Here is a 17549-nt window from a genome sequence, read left to right as displayed (position 1 = left end):
ACCCACCTGGAAACCCAACAAGCTAATTTGAAATTTAATATAGTGGTGTCTATATAAGCCCTATATACGGTACTATAGGGCCCTATATAGGGGTTTCTTTATAAGGGTTAGGCCATTTTGTAGTGGTGCCTATATAGGGGTTGCTATAGCAACTATATAGCCATTTTGTAGTGGTGCCTATATAGGGGTTGCTATATAGCAACCCCTATATAGGCACCACTACAAAATGGCTATATAGTTGCTATAGCAACCCCTATATAGGCACCACTACAAAATGGCTATATAGTTGCTATAGCAACCCCTATATAGGCACCACTACAAAATGCCGTAACCCCTACATAGTAAACACTATATAGGGTCCTATAAGGGGTTAGGGGGCGATATCGGACACAGCATCTGTTGTTTTTTTCTTAACATTTTATATAATTATTATGTTTAGGCCCAGGCAAAGTCCCCCGACCCAAGGAAAACAGGCCTGCAACCCACTTTTGTGTCGCGAACCAACACTAGCTGGGAATCACTGCTCTAGCGGGTCAGTTTTGACACACATGTAAGTTTGACACCACTGAATCTAGGTTATTTTGCGTTCATTCCTAAAAATAAAAAACAAAAGACAGAAAACACAGACATCACAGTTCCTTGATTATTTATTTGCATGATAGTATTAACCTCTCCTCGTCAAACGCAGCCTCTCCAGGATTTTGCAGTTTAACTGAATATTGCAAAAACACATTTTAACTCCCAAGTAGCTTATTTATGTAAATATATATTTAAAAAAAAAAAAAGAAAAGAAAAGAAACTTCTTTCTTCTGCAGAAGATGAAGGTGAGAAAAAGTGCTGCTACGGTTTTATTTACAATGAAGGTTAAAACCAGTCGCGGCTCCTTATTTGGTCTTCACAAGACGCAGCAACCGATTTAAAGACGAAATCCTGGAGAGACTGGAATATAAACACACAGCTATCAAAGATTATTACAGAGAAAAAAATCCTGTAATAGCCACAGTCACTAACAACGAAGCCAAAGATAGCTAGCTAGCTAGAAAGGTAAATATTGTTACAGGTCATGTGACAAAGCTATGAGGAAGACGGCAAGTTCCCTTGATCAAGGTCGCTACGACGCAGGTTTTTTTTTTTTTTTTTTTGGAAAGGCAACAGATGTCATTGCTTGAATCGTAAAAAAGTAAGCACTGATATAAAACAAGGAATGATATGAAAAAGCAGTTAGAAAACAGACAATCGTCACCTAAACCTATCGGAGAAACTAGTGAGAAAGGCCACGAGGTTCACAGAGAGAGAACATGAGACTACGGTTAAAACAATGTGCATTTAAATAGAAAGGCAAAATATTACACTTATTACAGTATTTGTTTTTCTTCTTCTCATTCACGCAGTCATTCATTCAGACTTATATTATAAACAGAAACGTAGGTCCACATTCGGCTACCGGCCTCGGGTTTCTTCTTGGACTTCCTCATTTTTTTAAACGTTTTTTTGTGTTTTGATCTTGAACGTAGCTTAAAGGAGACTTCAAAATAAGAGCTTATCATCACAAGTCCACCTTTTAATAACACAATCCTGGAGATAAATGATCAACGGTGAGTCCTCTGGTTAAAAACAAAGCTTAGAAAGAGTGTAAAAGTGTGAAAATGCTTTTTTTTTGTTTGTTTGTTTTTGTGTTGTGCTCTGTGTATAAAAAATAATAACCGTGAAGTCAGACCAGCTCCTACGCTTACAAGTCTGTCTCTCCGTTGGAAACCGATTATTGAACTCAGAGGTTGAAACGCATCCTTCAAAACATGAGAAAACCACATGACAACATGAATATTTGAGATTTTTCCCCTTCTTGAAATATGAAACACTCTCTGAACCTCGAGGGGTTAGATTTGATTGGGTTCGTACCCTGTACTATAAACTGTACCCTGTAGGATGTGGAACAGGCGAAACGACGGCGCCTATTCTTTTAAAAATTAAATCAAAAATCTCCCACGCAAAATATTTCTCTGGGATAAAAACTAAACTTTTGCAGAAACATAAATAGCCGAATGCTAATGCTACATGAATAAACCAATTTTCTTAGCATTTCCTTTTCATTTCCCATAGTTTAGTTGAACTCAGATCATGACTTTCAACGAATAATTTAATAAATTGTAAAACGGGTGAATCCTGTGCAAGAATACGACCGATTTCTAACTTCAAAATACATTCAAAACCTCCGTTTAGGATCTTTTTTCTGTACTGATTTTTGGGGCAACTCTGGGGGAGGAGGTACGTTCTCAAAAATATAACAGGATATTATTTTTTTTTTTTGCAAGGAGTTTAATTATTCCCGTGCAAACGTGTCCTTCAATCGCCATCGTCTACAACGTCATACATTCACCTGCAGTTCTGTATCTGTTCTGGGTGGAACCGGCCCAGGGCTCCAGCTTTTAGAACAGGTTCCAGGAAAATCAGTCTCTCAGATTGTTGATGTGGGCGCAGATCTTCAGGGCGGGACCCAGCTTGATGTTCATGGTGGACATGAGATGCTCCTCCTTCAGCAGCAGCAGCGCCTGACCGTCGATCTCCTGCGACAGGAACTGGGAGGCGAGTTCCTCGCAGCCTGAGGACGGGACGGAAAGAGAGAGGAAAGGATGATGAGAGGGGAAACATATTTTAGAGCCGTCATTACTGATGAATGTGCCAATGATTTAGTTCAGTCTACGCTGAGAGAAGACAAAAGGAGCAAAAGAAGTCGTCTATGTGAAGCTCGAAACCTTCTCTCTAAATACAGGGACGTGGACTGGGAATTCATTTCTGAATTTCTTTTTTTATTAATTTCTATGCAAAAACTGTGGCTCCAGAAACAAGAAAAAAAATCATTATAACGTGCTTTATCTCCTTTAATGAGACTGAACCCGGCGAGTTGATGGAAAGCAGAACATCATAAACATTATACCGACAAACTTTAGCGAAAATGTTTTATTTACTGTATATTTCACATAATTTAGACTGTGCCTTTTTTGTCATTTTTATTTCAACCTCATTCTTATTATTTTATTTTATTCTTATGTCTATGTGTTGTTCATATATGTTCTTTTCTTATTTCGTGACTCTTGGACAAAAGCATTTCCCTGCAGGCATCAATAAAGTGATCTTCAATCTTCAATCTTCAATCTTCGTGTATAAAAAATGTCTAATCAACCAAAGATTTTGTGCAGTACCTCCACACAGCCCCTAGGGGTCGCAGAACCCCTGTTGAAGACCTATGATATATAAAACCAGCCCTGCTTTCCTCTGGGATAAAATAAAGAATTATAACATAATAATAAAAAAAAATTGCACAGGACACAACGTTTGAAATGAAAGGAAAGCCATAGAAATACATTCCTGTAGTTAATATGTATTGTTGGATTTATGTACTGCATCAGATCTGACTTTGCTTTTACTGGGTTTAGTTTTAGGGTTGAGAAGATTTGCAAGAGTCACAACTTCAGTGCAAAAGTAAAAACAAAAATAATCATAATAAAAAAAAAAAAATCTGAGTTTCCATTATTCACTTTAACTCTTTTGAGAGTTTGCATATAAACATCCCTAGAGGAGGTTATTATGAAGAAACTCAAATACCTGATAATTACAGTAAAAATGTCTTCTAATAGGTTTCTCTTTATATAATAATCATGTTTATCTATCTATCTGCATATCAACACTGTTCATAAATGACACCAGCAGAGCTGCTGGACCAGCGTCAGAGCTTCTTGTACCTTGTAGCGAGGAGATGAACTGCGACACTTCCTCCACGCTCCAGTGGGCGGCGCTAGCGGGCAGGCAGCCGGGCATCGAGCTCTCCTCCGTGGGGAGCAGGGGGGGAGGAGGAGCCTGGTGGCAGGAGGCCGAGGAGGCGGGCGAGAGGGACACGGGGTCGTCCTCGTCCTCCTCTACACTGGACTCGTCCTCCGAGTGGCTGGACTCTGAACGGCACTGTGATTGGGGGGGGGGGGGCAGAGGAGCCGGTGAGCAAGGCAGCAAAGAACTTTAAAGTTGCACCAAACTAAACAGACAGGAAGGTTTCACAGCAGCCACTAGAGGGCGACATTCCTTATGTGATTCACATACTTACACACAAGCGTCCACATACTTCTGAGCACTTTTAGCTTAGAGCTGGTTCCTGTTAGTCCAACACTGTGTTTATCAGTTTATGTTTCAACCTGTGTTTTAGTCTTTTAACATGAAAACATACTAAAAATAAATTAATAAATCCTCAAAAGTATAACTACTCTCACCGCCTCGTAGTTGTATTTATGAGTGGCCTTAAAAAATTAAATCTCTGATTTACACACATGATAAAAGGGAAAGAAAACACGTGACATGCATACATGTACGTACATATACAATACATACAAAAAACAACACAAACACAAACTCAATCAAAACTAAATCCTGCACTTGGCAGTTTTGAGTTAAAAGTTAAAAACTTATCAGTATAATTTAATTAGTTATCCAGCTTCCATAGTAAATACATATAATAATTACTACTTATAAATAAATGCTATTACTTCTCAATGGTATGAATTTATTCCTATAATATGCAAATTTACTATATTACTATATTTCATACACTGAGAGAAGACCAAAAATAAAATGTAAACATGTTTAACATCCTGAGACCCTGCGTCCTCATACGGGGACATTAAGTTTCAGGTTTTATTGCAGCTTCTTCTGCTTCATATAAACCCACTGTTCCCGTTAGTGGACGCTGTAGTAGTCTGCCATCTAGTGGTGGCAAAGGGTCAATACACTAGACTGATAATTTACATTTCATCGGATTCATTCAACAGACAAAGTACAAAATGTTTCTAGTTTGATATAAAGTGACAATTTAACCAATTTTATCATTAGCAACGAGCTTAAACGTCGATAATTAGCAGGTACTTGTTCGAGGACTTGCAATTCAGGTTTTGGTTAAAATAAACAATTATATATTTTGTCACATATTGGTGACTTTATTATAAATAATGAAATTATCCCAGTGTCCACATATGAGGACATTGTTGCTTGGTTTTTAAACGTCTTAGTACGTCTTTTAATACTTCTTGTAAAGTTGGTCATTTTAACATGGAAGTCTATGGGGATTTGCTCCTTTTCGTAGCCTCTAGTGGCCACTTGATGAACTGCAGTTTTTTGCACTTCCACATGAGCTTCACCGCTCAGACCTGGAGGTTTAACGTCCACGGCGACTTTGAGCAGATAAAAAAAACGTCTCACCTTGACAGGTATGGGCCTCCCCGCTATCTTGGCGCTGGCGATCTCCGAGCTGGTCCTCCGGGGGACCCTCCTCCTGGCGATGCCTCCCTCCTCGTCCGAGTTGGAGAGGTGGCCGTGACCGTGGCCGCGGCCGTCGACCTGGCCCACGCCTCGGTCCTGACCCGGACCCTGACGCTGGCCGTGGCCCTGCCGCACGCAGAAGTGCTGCCTGAAGCTGACGTTGTACCTGGGGAACCAATACATACTGTATCGTAGACAAAGAGTGACATATACGGTACTGAAGCCAAGACGAGCAACACACAGTTTGTTTTTTTGCACCATACGCGGTATAAAAAGCTGTATTCTATGAGCTATACCGCCGCAGTGGGCAAAGGAGCAAATGCAAAGCAGAAGCAAACAATGCAGGCAGGGCATTGTTTATATAGTGAAACATTTATAATGACAACACACAGTTTCCTGGGCCGTGCTGCAGACTGACAGACGTGCATGCTGGGAAATCTGAAGCTACAGCCGCCTGAGGATTCACCCGACGTAGGACACAGACGTCACGAGTTCAGTGACATGAAAAATGAAATAACGACATTAACCCTCAGGAAAAATTAGGGACATTTTTGTCCATTTGGGCAAAACTTTCCTCTTGATTTGGCTGTGTTAGTTTTATAAGTCTACCTCTACACAAATTATAAAATTCTAAATAAATTAATTAACAGTGTAAAAAAATGTACCACCCTCTTGTGATGTTAGCTAACAAAAACGTCCATGAAAAAAAGAAAACTGCTATAAAAACTTAACTGATTAACATTTTTTCAACTTCAGCATTTTACAAAAGTACCAAAAATTTAACCATTTTGATGAATTTTAACCCTTTAAATGCCAGTTTGATTACTTGAAGTCACTGTTGTTGTTTTTTACGAAACAAACATGAAAAATTAGCTATTTTCCATATTTTCCCAAATTAGTCTTAGATATGAACAAAATTATCTAAAATCTTGTCTTGATTTCAACATTAGTTTTTTTGTGTAGCATCAGATTTAAAATTTACTTCACTCTTATAACCACAGTTGACACAAGTGTCCCATTGACCTCCATTATAACAACATTTATTAATCTCTCAGCCGTGGCGCCTGCAATACTGGGGATTAAAATCATTTTCTGTAATATTAGGGTTTAATATATGAGAAATGTTTTAGTGTTTTGTTCCACGGTCATTTCCACATTATTGGGCTTATGCATGAAATGTTAATTTCATTGTTTTTTGTGCTTGTGTTATTGAGCTTCGTGGCTATTTTAAAGTTTTTAAGGTGTGACTTCAAGTAATTTAAAAGTTAAAATTCTTCAAAATGATTGAATTGATGGTAGTTTTGTAAAGAACTGTGGTTTAAGAGATTTTTATAAACAAATCAGAAAAAAAAAATCAGTTTTGGACATTTTTGTCCTCTAAGGTCACAAGACGGTAGTAAATTAAACAGATGCCTGAGGGTTCAGAGGAGTTTATCCAGTTTAATAAAGCCAGTGGTGTTAGAATTTAACACATTTGGGTAAAAGGTGAAAGTAAGGAATGGTTTAAGATGTGAAAAAGGAGAAAAATGTGAAATATTCAATAGAAAAATTTGGATTTTAGCACTTGTTAGAGCACAGACTCTGGGACTAACTGTGCTCTGAATAAGAGGAGACGTCCGTCAGTGGCTGCAGCTCTTTGCAGTACGGTGACATATAATCTAAGGAGCCTCCGCCTCCACTGCACAGGTCACATATAAACATATTTCATGCATGTTGAAGTACCTCTTGGCACAAGACATGGAGCAGAACCGCTTGGTGCCTCTGAACTGGTTGGCAGGAGCAAAGTTTTTACAGTACTCACACTTCAGCACTGAGGGGGGAAGAGTTTAAAAAAAAAAAAGAGGTCAGTGAATGCATCATTTCCTACCGTCAGTACAGAAAAGAAATGACACTAGAGAACAGCTTTAAGGAGCTTCCTCAGAGTGGAAAACGCTCCGACGACATTTCATTGTGCTGCAGAGGTGCTAAATTCCAAACGGGAAGGCTGTGATTATCCCACGGCTCAAACTAACAAGGATTCTTTCTTCTTCTGTCCCAACTCACGCAGCGGTATTCATTTCTGGCAAAGCTAACTGGCTTATTTTCTCCCACTGACAGTTAGCTGGAAGTTTAAACAGCAGATTTATGTCCTTTAACTACACAGATGTGCTCGTAAAACCATACGTTTATAACTTCACACCAGTCAGTGGCTGCGTTTACATGGATGCAGCATAAAAATAAAACCACTTCATTCAGAAACAGACCGATCAGTCACATGCAGAGAGACAGTTTAATCCTTTAATATCTGCTGGTTAGTGGAATAAATCCATTCTCCACGTGGGGTAAAAACATGGAGGCAGAAAAAGAAAAGACGAACCACAGCTGGATCCATATGGATGGAGACGTGGACGTCTAATACTCTAAACCACTGAGACCTATATATATCAGTTAGCATAGCATTTAGCAGCTAAAATCTGATATTTCTCAAAAAACTCTGATTAATCAATCTTTTTTTTTGGTCTCCGCTGCAAATCAAATCCATCTTATTCCTGGAGGCGCTGATGAAGACGCGATTATGGGTTCAACTTCCTGTGAGACACCGGAAGTAGCAGAGAGTCACTGGTTGCTAACAGGTTTCGTTCCTAATTTGTCTAATTTTCCTGAAATTTGACACTCCACAGCATTTCTCTAATTTATTGAGGGTTATTGAGGGGACTTGCAAAGAAAGAATTTGATTGTACTGTCTAAACTGCAGTCTTTACTTTGCATATGATAGAAAACATGTTGAATCTTCACCAGTAAAGTTCTGCATTGATCGATGGTTTGATTAAAACACATTATCTGATTAAATCTTTTTTACTCAGCATCCATGTAAACAATTTATCTCTAATATCGTCCGCTTAGAGTTCAGATTTCCGACCCTCAGATGCGCCTTGAAGGCAGCACTTTGTTACCTGTTGCCGTGGTCTCTGATTGGTTCACATCCAGATCGTCGTTGGTCAAGTCCTCGCCGGCCGAGTCCTTCACCGGACCACACACCTGTCGGTTAAACAGAAGCGTTCAATATTTCTATCGACGTGGACTACACGCCTGCTCTGTGAAACTACAAATCCCATGTACGCACGGGGAAAGGCTCCGCCCCTTCCTGGATGACAAAGCCCTCTATGAGGTGTGTGAGAACCTGCGGTTTGACCACGGCCTGGGGAGGCGGGGCTCTCTCGCCCTGAGCGCAGACCCCACGAGACACCACCAGCACTGGGGAGGGAGAGGAGGAGGAGACAGGAGGAGGAGCAGCAGAGCCTGGAGGGAGAAGGGTTTTTTAAATTAACGCGTCTTTATGCCAACAGCAGCAGGTACGAGATTCGAGTCTCGGGGTCGTCACCTGCGTCGACGGCGTTGGCCGGGAGACTGGATGTGTGCTCTCTGATTGGCTGGAGCCGCGGGGGAGGGGGGCCGTCTTCATCGTTGACTGAATCCGACTTTCTTTTTAGGCAGGGGGTCACCTGCTTCACCTGAGAACAGGTACAAGTTACAAGTCCTTTAAAAGACTAAAGAAGAAGAAGCAAATATTGACTGTCTATACTATGACCTAGACAATGTTAGGAAGGTGGTCATAATGTTATGGCTGATTATCTTCTACATGCATAAAGACTGAGCTGACCTGTGGCGTCTGGCCTCCCGCCGAGTCTCCGTTAGCCGTCACGCCGGCCGCCGCTCCTCTCTGCTCCTCGGTCGCCGCCACCAGGGGGAGGGAGAGGGCGGAGCGGGACACGGAGGAGGGCGGAGCCGTGACGCTGGGGGGCTGGGAGGGGGCGGGGCTCGGAGCCAGGGGTCCGTTCTGACTCTGATTCTTCGCCTGCGGATGCACCTGGGACACCTGAGCCAAGGGAGGGGCCTCCTGGGGCGAGTGGAGCGTCTTGAGCCCCACCCCCCGGCCCACGACCCCGCCCTCCCGGGAGGCGATGGACGCCACCATGGTGAGGAGGCTGGACGAGCTGCTGAGGACGGCGGCTCCGTCGTGGCTGCAGCTCCCCCGGGCCAGGGCCAGGGCCTGGGCGTTCCCCAGGGTGCTCTGCCGGGCCCCCACTATCTGGACCGGGATGTGTGGTGGCGGCGGCGGCGGTGGTGGCGGCGGCGGCGGCGGCGCCTGGGGGTTCTGAGAGGAACTGCTGGCGGGAGGCGGGGCGGGCAGTATGGGGGGAGGGTTCCTCGAAGGGAGCTGGAGGGGGAGGCGGAGCCCCTGCAGAGTCTTGGGCTGGATGGGGACGGGTCCGTTCCCGTGGCCTTGCTTCTCCCCGCCCGGAGACGCCTTCTGGAGAGGCTGCACCACCAGGGTCTGAGCGTTGACCGCCGGCTTGATGGTCGCCGTGCCGACCGGGTACCCGTGGGGCTGGGGCGCCGCGTTGGACGTCAGGACCAGGGTGTGCGCTGCTGCCGCCGTGGGGGCGGTGGTTCCCGTGGTTAGGGTTCTGGTTCCGTGAAGCAGGAGCTGGGACAGAGGGATGGAGGAGGTGGAGGAGGTGGAGGAGGAAGAGGAGGCACCAGAGGTGGAGGAGGAGGAGGAGGGGTGAGCTTTGAGGTTGGTCGGTTGGGGGTAGGTGGGGATTTTGATGTGGGGAGGTTGGGGCTGAGTCTGGCTCGGCTTGGAGGGCGACGGGGTGTTCGAGGGCTGGACCAGAGAGAAGGCAGCTGGAGAAAGACAAGAAATCTGTTAAACATTTCTTCTTCTTCTTCGTTGGGTTTATGGCAAAACATGGAGGAACCTACAAATGAAATTATATGAGAATCCATGGAGTCCTCTCTTCTAGGGCAAATGCCGCTATTTTTATCCGTTATGATATAAATTTTTAATATACCGTCATACATGGTGCATTTGAAACGAGAAGACTTGTGCCACACAGGTGACCAGATGTCCCTGATTTCTGGGGACGGCCCCCTTTTGAAATGACCTGTCCTCCAGCTAAAGCTGTCCCCAGAAAATGTCCCCAATTTTAGCCTTTTATGAATGAAAAAAAAAATAAATAAAATGTTGCACACATACTATGTCTATTACGGTAGCTGGTCGCGCTGCTATTGACATTACAGAAATAACAGGTTAAATATGTTTAAATATAAATGAAACCATAATTCATTTCATCTTGATAACATTTAATTTAGTTTATTATTCTACAATATTTACTCATCATCACAGTATAATAGTTCATCTTTAGTCAAGTCTCAGGTCTCAGATAAACACTGAACGCTTTAAAAGAAGAGAAAACGTTTCCTGGAGACTAATCTTCCAGAGAGAGTTAGGACGTTTATGGCAGTGTTGGAGAACCAGAACATTTCTGGAGCAGAGAATAAAAAGGTACGAACTCCTCTCTCCACGTTAACTCTGAGTGAAAGAAAGATTCGCTGGACCGAATCCAGTCGACTCTATAGGAAAAGTTTTTCGCCGACGATCCATTAAAGCATGTGGTTTTTAAATTAAATTCATAGTGTGGCTGAACACTGGGGAGTTGTGGTTTTGTCTGGACGACCTTTGTGACGTCTCAAGGGTAGAACTAACTTCGTTTTTGACCAACAAATTCCTCCCCGGTCTTTGCGTTACCGCCCAAACCTGTAGCCAACAGCAGCAGTGGTGTCATCATTTCTCATTTTTCAGAAAGAGCAGCTTCCCCCTGTTCAGCCACACTTTGAATGTTGTCCATCGGTGAGTTAAGATCAGACCGGGAGTCGGATCAGGACGTATTGTCCTACCTGTGTCACTCCTCTCTGGGGCTTCGGTCTTAACCCCGACTCCTTTGGGACTGGACACCCCTCTCATGGCTAAGTTCTGCGCCTACGGAAATAAAAAAAAAACCTGAGTGAGAACGCATGGTCCAACCCGTGTTATTATCGTTTGACTTAAAAGTTTCCTCCACACACCTGGTCGTTATCTGACTGACTGGCGGTGGTGGAGGAAGCCGGCGTCACCTCCTGCTGCTGCTGCTGCTGCTGCTGAGTCTGGGGTTGCTGGGTGACGGTTGCCACGGCAGCGGTCGCCGTGTTGCCGGGCATAAAGATGAGCTGCGAGGAGAGGGGCGCCCTCAGAGAGCGGTTGACCTGTGAGGCGTTAAACGGACACATGAACCGGAGGGGAGGGGAGGTTACACATGAGGGGGGGCGGGGTTACTGATGAAAACTCACCCTCAGGTACATCTGCCCCTGGCCCCCCGCCGTCCCGCTCAGCAGCACCGACTGGCTGATGGTGGACGTCGCCGAGGCGCCCATGGGTCGGCTGCTGGCGGTCGCTCCCGATCCGGACGTCGCGCTGGCCTGAAGGGTGAAGAACATGTGCAGCGTCAGTACGTACAAAAAAAAAAAAAACAGCCACGTCAGGTTTTAACTGGTTTCTCCTCGTACGTACGGATGTGGTGCTGGTCGTCTGAGACGAGCCGCTGCTGCTGCTGGAGGGACTCGACTGGCGACTGGCTGCAAGCGTCGCCTTAGAGGACGGAGGACAAGGAGTTTAGGTTTCAGTCAAAGCTCAGCTCAGTGATGATGTGGACGAAAGGCCGCGGTGCGGTCGGAGCAGGACGTGTCTCTTTGTTTTCTGTCTGTCTTTAGAGGAAACCTTGAGGTTTGGAGTTGGAGTTGGTTTATTTTGCTCTGGGAGGACGAGGAGGGGGGGGGGCATGAGGTCAGAGTTCACCTCCAGGACTATTTTCTCAGTGACTAAGACGAGATTAAACTAAATATCTGATGATAAAAACCAGGAGGAAACGTTAACGAGGTGGAAGAAGATGAAGATAAATCACCACTCTGAGATCTTTGCAGCCTCCATCACGGCCAGTGATCTGACTATAACTACACTTCATGAAGTTAACGCCTTCTGACGCTTTACTGACACGTTTAAACAGAGGGCAGCAGAGTGGATGATGGATTAACATTTAAAAAAAATCCTGGAACGAATCCTTCATGCGTTTAAGTCCAAATACAAAGTAAACCGTTCAAGTTGCAAGTCCACAATCTATTATCTTAAGACTGGTAATGTTATTTTGCTATGATTTTAATTGTCATAATTACTGCTGACAAACGATTAAAACCTTTGTGCATCTCTGTGAAATATTCTACTTTACAGTTCAACACCTTCGGTTTGTCATGAAATACTTTGTGTCACAATCCAGTTACTTTCTGTTGCAATTTACCTTTTGTATATTTGCCAATAGTTGTACATTGTTTATTCTATTCTACGTTTTTAATCTTATTATTTATCTTTTTATACAGTCTACTCTTTATTCCTGTTACTTTTTCTTGGCTGGTGATGTTAATCTGGAGGGAAAGCTTTGTTCTCTTCATTTCATTTGCAGGCGACTGATCGATCCTGACAATATCCCACATCAACATCTTTTTTTAATCGCACGGCCTTAAATACCCAGAGAACCACCACGTGCTTCACAATCTCTGGTCAACACGTCTCAGCGGAGCAGAACCCGTGAGGATCCAGATACCAGTTTTCTGTTCGTTTACTTATGTCTCGTTTAGAAACTCAATAAAAATGTCTGTTGTTTACATGAAACCGTGAGCTCCTACTTAAGTTTATTAAAACAACAGCAGGAGGAATCGATGAGAATTAATCGGATCGATAAACAGAATCGATGATGATGCATGGCTGTCGCCATGGCGACTGTTAGAGGAGGAGGAGGAGTTTGCGTTGCCTTCGTTCTCACCTTCACTTGTTGCACGGCCGCCAGGTTCTGGAGCTGAGCGCTGTTGATCTGCTGCTGCAGCATCAGCTGCTGGAAGTACTGAGCAGCGTTGGGCTGCCTCTGCAACGCCTGCAGGGCCTGGAGGGACGAGACGGGGACGAGATAAGACGGGGACAAGACGGGGACGGGGAGGACAAGACGGGGTCAATGACAGGAACTGTGGGTTTAACATAGTCGATCACATTCTGTCTGTTTTCAGGCCTAAAACCAACTATAACCAGTCACCACGTGGTATTTTTATAGAAAGATTCTTCTAAATATTATAACTGACAGTTATTCATAAACATGTTGTTGACGTGTGATAAATCCAAACTACTTTCTATTAAATAACTAATGAAGAGGAGGAAGAACGAACCTCGGAGCAGGTCATGTGATTTGGATTTAACACACGTCCTGGAGACGTGGAATGTGTTTGTGATGGGAAGCTGAGCTCAAAGTCATTTCTGGGCCACAACTTGTTATTTTCCACATAAAATTTAAAAAAAAGAAACATCAGTCACGATTATCTCAACAAAACTCACTTTATATGAGCTCATTTTATGATTGTTTACCTAATTAGAGGGTGGTTGTTATTTATTTAGTTACATTTTAGTGAAATCTAGTTGTCCCTCAGTTATGCACTGACCCTAAAGGTGGTTTTTCAAGTTTAGTTTTAGACTAAAATAAAAGCTTTAATGTGTGAAAACAGAAACCAGAAAGAACTAAAGCAGAAAACAGATTTTTAGAAGCTCTGACTTTGGAAAAATATTCAGATTTTATGACACAAGGTCGAGTGTTGACTGCTGTAAATTCCAGATGTTGGCAACTGTTTGTTTTTCATTTTGTTTTTTATCTAAATCAGTAGAAGGAATATTAACATTAACTTTCTCTTTTTGGTTGTAGACCACAGGATAAAATAATGAAGTACTATTGTCTCTTTTTGTTGGATTTTAACCAAAAATTTAATAACTGTTTGTTTGAAAAGCAAAAATGAAATCAATAAATAAATGGACGGATCCTCTGAGGACAAACAGGGAGACGGCTCAGATGGAGGTAAAAATGGACGGATGATGATGATGATGATGATGATGATGATGCTGTAGCTGCCTGATGTATGAGCAGAGGCTCCGTCATACGTTGAGGGAATGAAAGTGAGTGTAGAGGTTCAGGGTGACAGAAAGACAAACGGCAGCGAGTACAGAGAAAAACACCCCGATCACTCCTCCTCAGTCACTCTCCATCACATTTGTGTCCATGAGTCAGAAACCATGAAGACAAACACCCCCCCTCCTCCCCCCCCCCATCACTCAGACATGAACCGGTTCACTCAGCAGTCAGACTGTCCCTAATAAAGCGGCGTGTACCCACCTGGACCGCCTGCCGCTCGTACAGAGACATGGAGTTCATGGGCGACGGGCGGGAGCTCGTCCCGGACGCCGCGCTCCCATTGGTCGAGGCCCCCTGCTGGTTCTGCTCTCCGTCCGTCTCCATGGCGACGACGCTGAAAAACACAACCGCCGACAAAAAAACGTCAAAACGCAGACAGATGAGACCAGAGCAGAAGAGTTTGGTTTAAATGTTCCAGCATCAGAACCTCATCCCTCCACGACACATGGGGGCGCTAACGTCCTGGGACATCTTTTTTTAAAAAGTGAAATTTCAAAATCTGGTAATTGAACACACAAAAAAAACAAAAAAAAAACATCCACAACTAAAACTAAATTTGATACAAAGATTAAATAGTAGAATTTTACTTTTATTACTTTATTAATTTTTTTCTTATTTGTATTTATTTATTTTATAGCTAAAATTTAGCTAAAATTCTTTTTTTTCCATTTCTTCCTCCTGTTTTTTTTTTTTATTATTTTTTTAAATTTTAATTTTTAATTTTCTCCAGCAATTGTCCTGAAGGGGGCGGTGGTGTGTGGGGAGGGAGTTGACATTTAGTTGTGACAAATTGATGCTAACTACATTTTTATGATGTTCAAAAATGTTCAATAAATAAAGTTGGAAAAAGAAAAGAAAATTCAAGTAGCATTTAATCCAAAACTGTCGATCCAAACCGTGCACTAGTTTGTAGTTTTAATTTTTTGTCTCGTGCATCATGTGAGCAGATATTATTTTATTCCTTATTCATAGTGTAATTTTAAAACCCTGCACTTGAACGCATCATATCAGAGCAGAATGTGCCGCTCTGCAAATATTTACAAAGATGAAACTATGAATAAATACTTAAAAAAAAAAAAACGGCTGCAGATGCAAATTAGCTTAAATCAGGTTTGACTTTTTAAATCAAATAAAGAGCTGATGATGGACGTGTGTCTATATTTTTGCCTGAGGGGAAACATTCAGCCCAGTTTGATGTCGGACCAGAAACACAACAACGACTCTAAATGTTTTTAAATGTACGTTATAAACATGTTTACATTCAATAAACTCCACGATTAGAAAACAAGTCATGAATAATCTGACGTTTCTGCAGAAAAACACGTGTCATTTGTTTATGGTTCCAGGTCTCAATGTTGTGTTGTGTCCACAACTTCCTCTAAAACTGCGTGAACCTAAGCAACAGCAGTTAATGTAGTTTTCAGCTCTTTGTAAATGTGTCCCTCCTCGGCCCTGACTGGACCCTCCGGGGGCCGCTTCTGGTCCGCCGGCTGCATATTTCACACCTGATTATTAAATGCATCTCTGATGTGGATGTATTTATTTAAACCAGGTGTTCGGGGGGGGCGGGGGCTCCTCTGTCTCTGTCCCTGCTGCATCTCTCCCTCTCAGCCATCACACCCTCCTGCCCCAGCTCCTGCCCCCTCGTCCTCTTCCTCATCCTCTTCCTCACTCGGCTGCAGCTGCAGACACAGAGCTAACGCTAGCTAGCTGCCCTCCATGTTCCACGCCAGGCACCAGCGGGTCCACCGGAGGCTAGCCCTCCTAGCATCCCGGCGGTAGCATCCCGGGAGCTGGCTCGGGCTCGGGCTCGGACTCGGACTCTGCGCTCCGGCTCCGGGTCCGGGTCTTACCGTCTCTGCTCCGGATCGTCAGCCTCCTCCTGCAGAAGCTCCCAGAGACCGAGCGTCCTCCCCGGGCTCCGCTGGCTGACGGGTGCGCGGATGGATCCTCTGCTCCTCTGCTTCTAATGATGATGATGATGGTGATGGTGATGATGTGCAGGACGGTCGGCCACAGCAGGAGGAGGAGGAGCAGGAGGAGGAGGAGGAGGAGGAGGAGCAGGAGGAGGAGGAGGAGCAGCTCTGATTTTACTCTTGTGCATAAATTTGCAGCTGATGTGTTGTCTGAGGGAGACGCCTCCTTCTCTCCTGCTCCGCCTCTTCCGGCGCGACGGGATGACGAGACAGGACGGAGAGGGGGGAGGGGATGGGGGGGGGGGGGTAATAGTGGACAGGACCCCCTCCCTCCCCTCCCTCCCTCCCTCCACCTCCTCCACCTCCTCCTGCTCCTGGTGTGGGTTTAACCCGTTAAAGGATTCTCTCTGAAATACCTGGAAACACTAAAGTTCAGCTCTAGTTTTACTGTTTGGCCTCATTTAGTTCAATGAAATGTTCCTAAACTTTTACTTAATTACATTAAAAAACTGTTCAGGGAGAGAGACAGTTATAAAAATATATAATTTAAGACAAAACTTTAATCTAATGCAACAAAGGAAGGAAGGAAGAGAATGAATGAGAGGAAGGAAGGAAGGAAGGAAGGAAGGAAGGAAGGAAGGAAGGAAGGAAGGAAGAGAATGAATGAAAGGGGATGGAAGGAAGGAAGGAAGGAAGGAAGGCATGAAGGAAAGAGAATGAATGAAAGGAAGGAAGGAAGGAAGGAAGGAAGGAAGGCAGGAAGGAAAGAGAATGAATGAAAGGAAGGAAGGAAGGAAGGAAGGAAGGAAGGAAGGAAGGAAGGAAGGAAGGAAGGAGAATGAATGGAAGGAAGGAAAGAAGGAAGGAAGATAGGAAGGAAGGAAGGAAGGAAGGAAGGAAGGAAGGAAGGAAGGAAGGATTTGTGTATTTGTGTTTAAAACCAGGTCAAAATTTTAAAGTTTAGAAACTTTAGAGTCTTTGAAAAGTATCAGGATGAAGATGAGACATGAGGAAGACGAGAGGGTTGTGTTGTTGTGTTGTTGTGTTGTGTTGTTGTTGTGTTGTTAGTTCATATTCGTTTAGTCTGTTTGGTTTGAAATAAACAATTTGAATTGAACTGAAATTGTAGCTAAAAACAGTGGAGAGAAGATTAAAGACACAAAATGAGAAACCTAAATATAAAAATATCAAATATATTATGCAAAATATGAAAGTTATTTGTTCACAATAACAATAGAAAGAAAATAAATCTTGACATTTAATCTTATTCCCATTTTTAATGTTATTGTTTTTTAACTTAATAAATTCTTAATGTTATTCTCATTTTTAATCCAAAATTTATTCTTATTCTTAATTTTAGTTTTGTTTTCATTGCTGATATCAATTACAAATTGATTCTTGATTTTGATCATACGTATATTTTCTAATATATTTTTTAATCCTGAACTCATTTCTATTCTTGTATTTTATTTTT

General features: G+C 43.2%; 1 protein-coding gene across 2 annotated transcripts; it reads right to left on the bottom strand.

Annotated features, from left to right (window-relative positions):
• Window positions 1-629: 629 nt before the first annotated feature.
• LOC125020475 (polyhomeotic-like protein 1) lies at window positions 630-16214 on the bottom strand. Of its 2 annotated transcripts, none has more exons than XM_047605825.1 (15): window positions 16013-16214; window positions 14361-14493; window positions 12975-13091; window positions 11672-11749; window positions 11452-11580; window positions 11191-11367; window positions 11023-11104; window positions 8942-9969; window positions 8663-8792; window positions 8405-8580; window positions 8235-8319; window positions 7024-7111; window positions 5242-5485; window positions 3741-3957; window positions 630-2599 (listed from the first exon to the last, which is right to left on the bottom strand). In XM_047605825.1, the coding sequence occupies exons 2-15, from the start codon at window positions 14481-14483 to the stop codon at window positions 2448-2450; spliced, it is 2826 nt and encodes a 941-aa protein (XP_047461781.1). In that variant the 5' UTR covers window positions 14484-14493; window positions 16013-16214; the 3' UTR covers window positions 630-2447. The 2 variants fall into 2 exon arrangements, with proteins under 2 accessions (XP_047461781.1, XP_047461782.1); XM_047605826.1 differs by having other exon boundaries at window positions 5242-5467; window positions 16013-16212.
• Between the last annotated feature and the right edge of the window lie 1335 nt (window positions 16215-17549).

This window comes from Mugil cephalus, chromosome 14 (assembly GCF_022458985.1).
Source record: "Mugil cephalus isolate CIBA_MC_2020 chromosome 14, CIBA_Mcephalus_1.1, whole genome shotgun sequence".
Taxonomy (NCBI): domain Eukaryota; kingdom Metazoa; phylum Chordata; class Actinopteri; order Mugiliformes; family Mugilidae; genus Mugil; species Mugil cephalus.
This window is presented reverse-complemented; position numbering and strand designations above follow the sequence as displayed.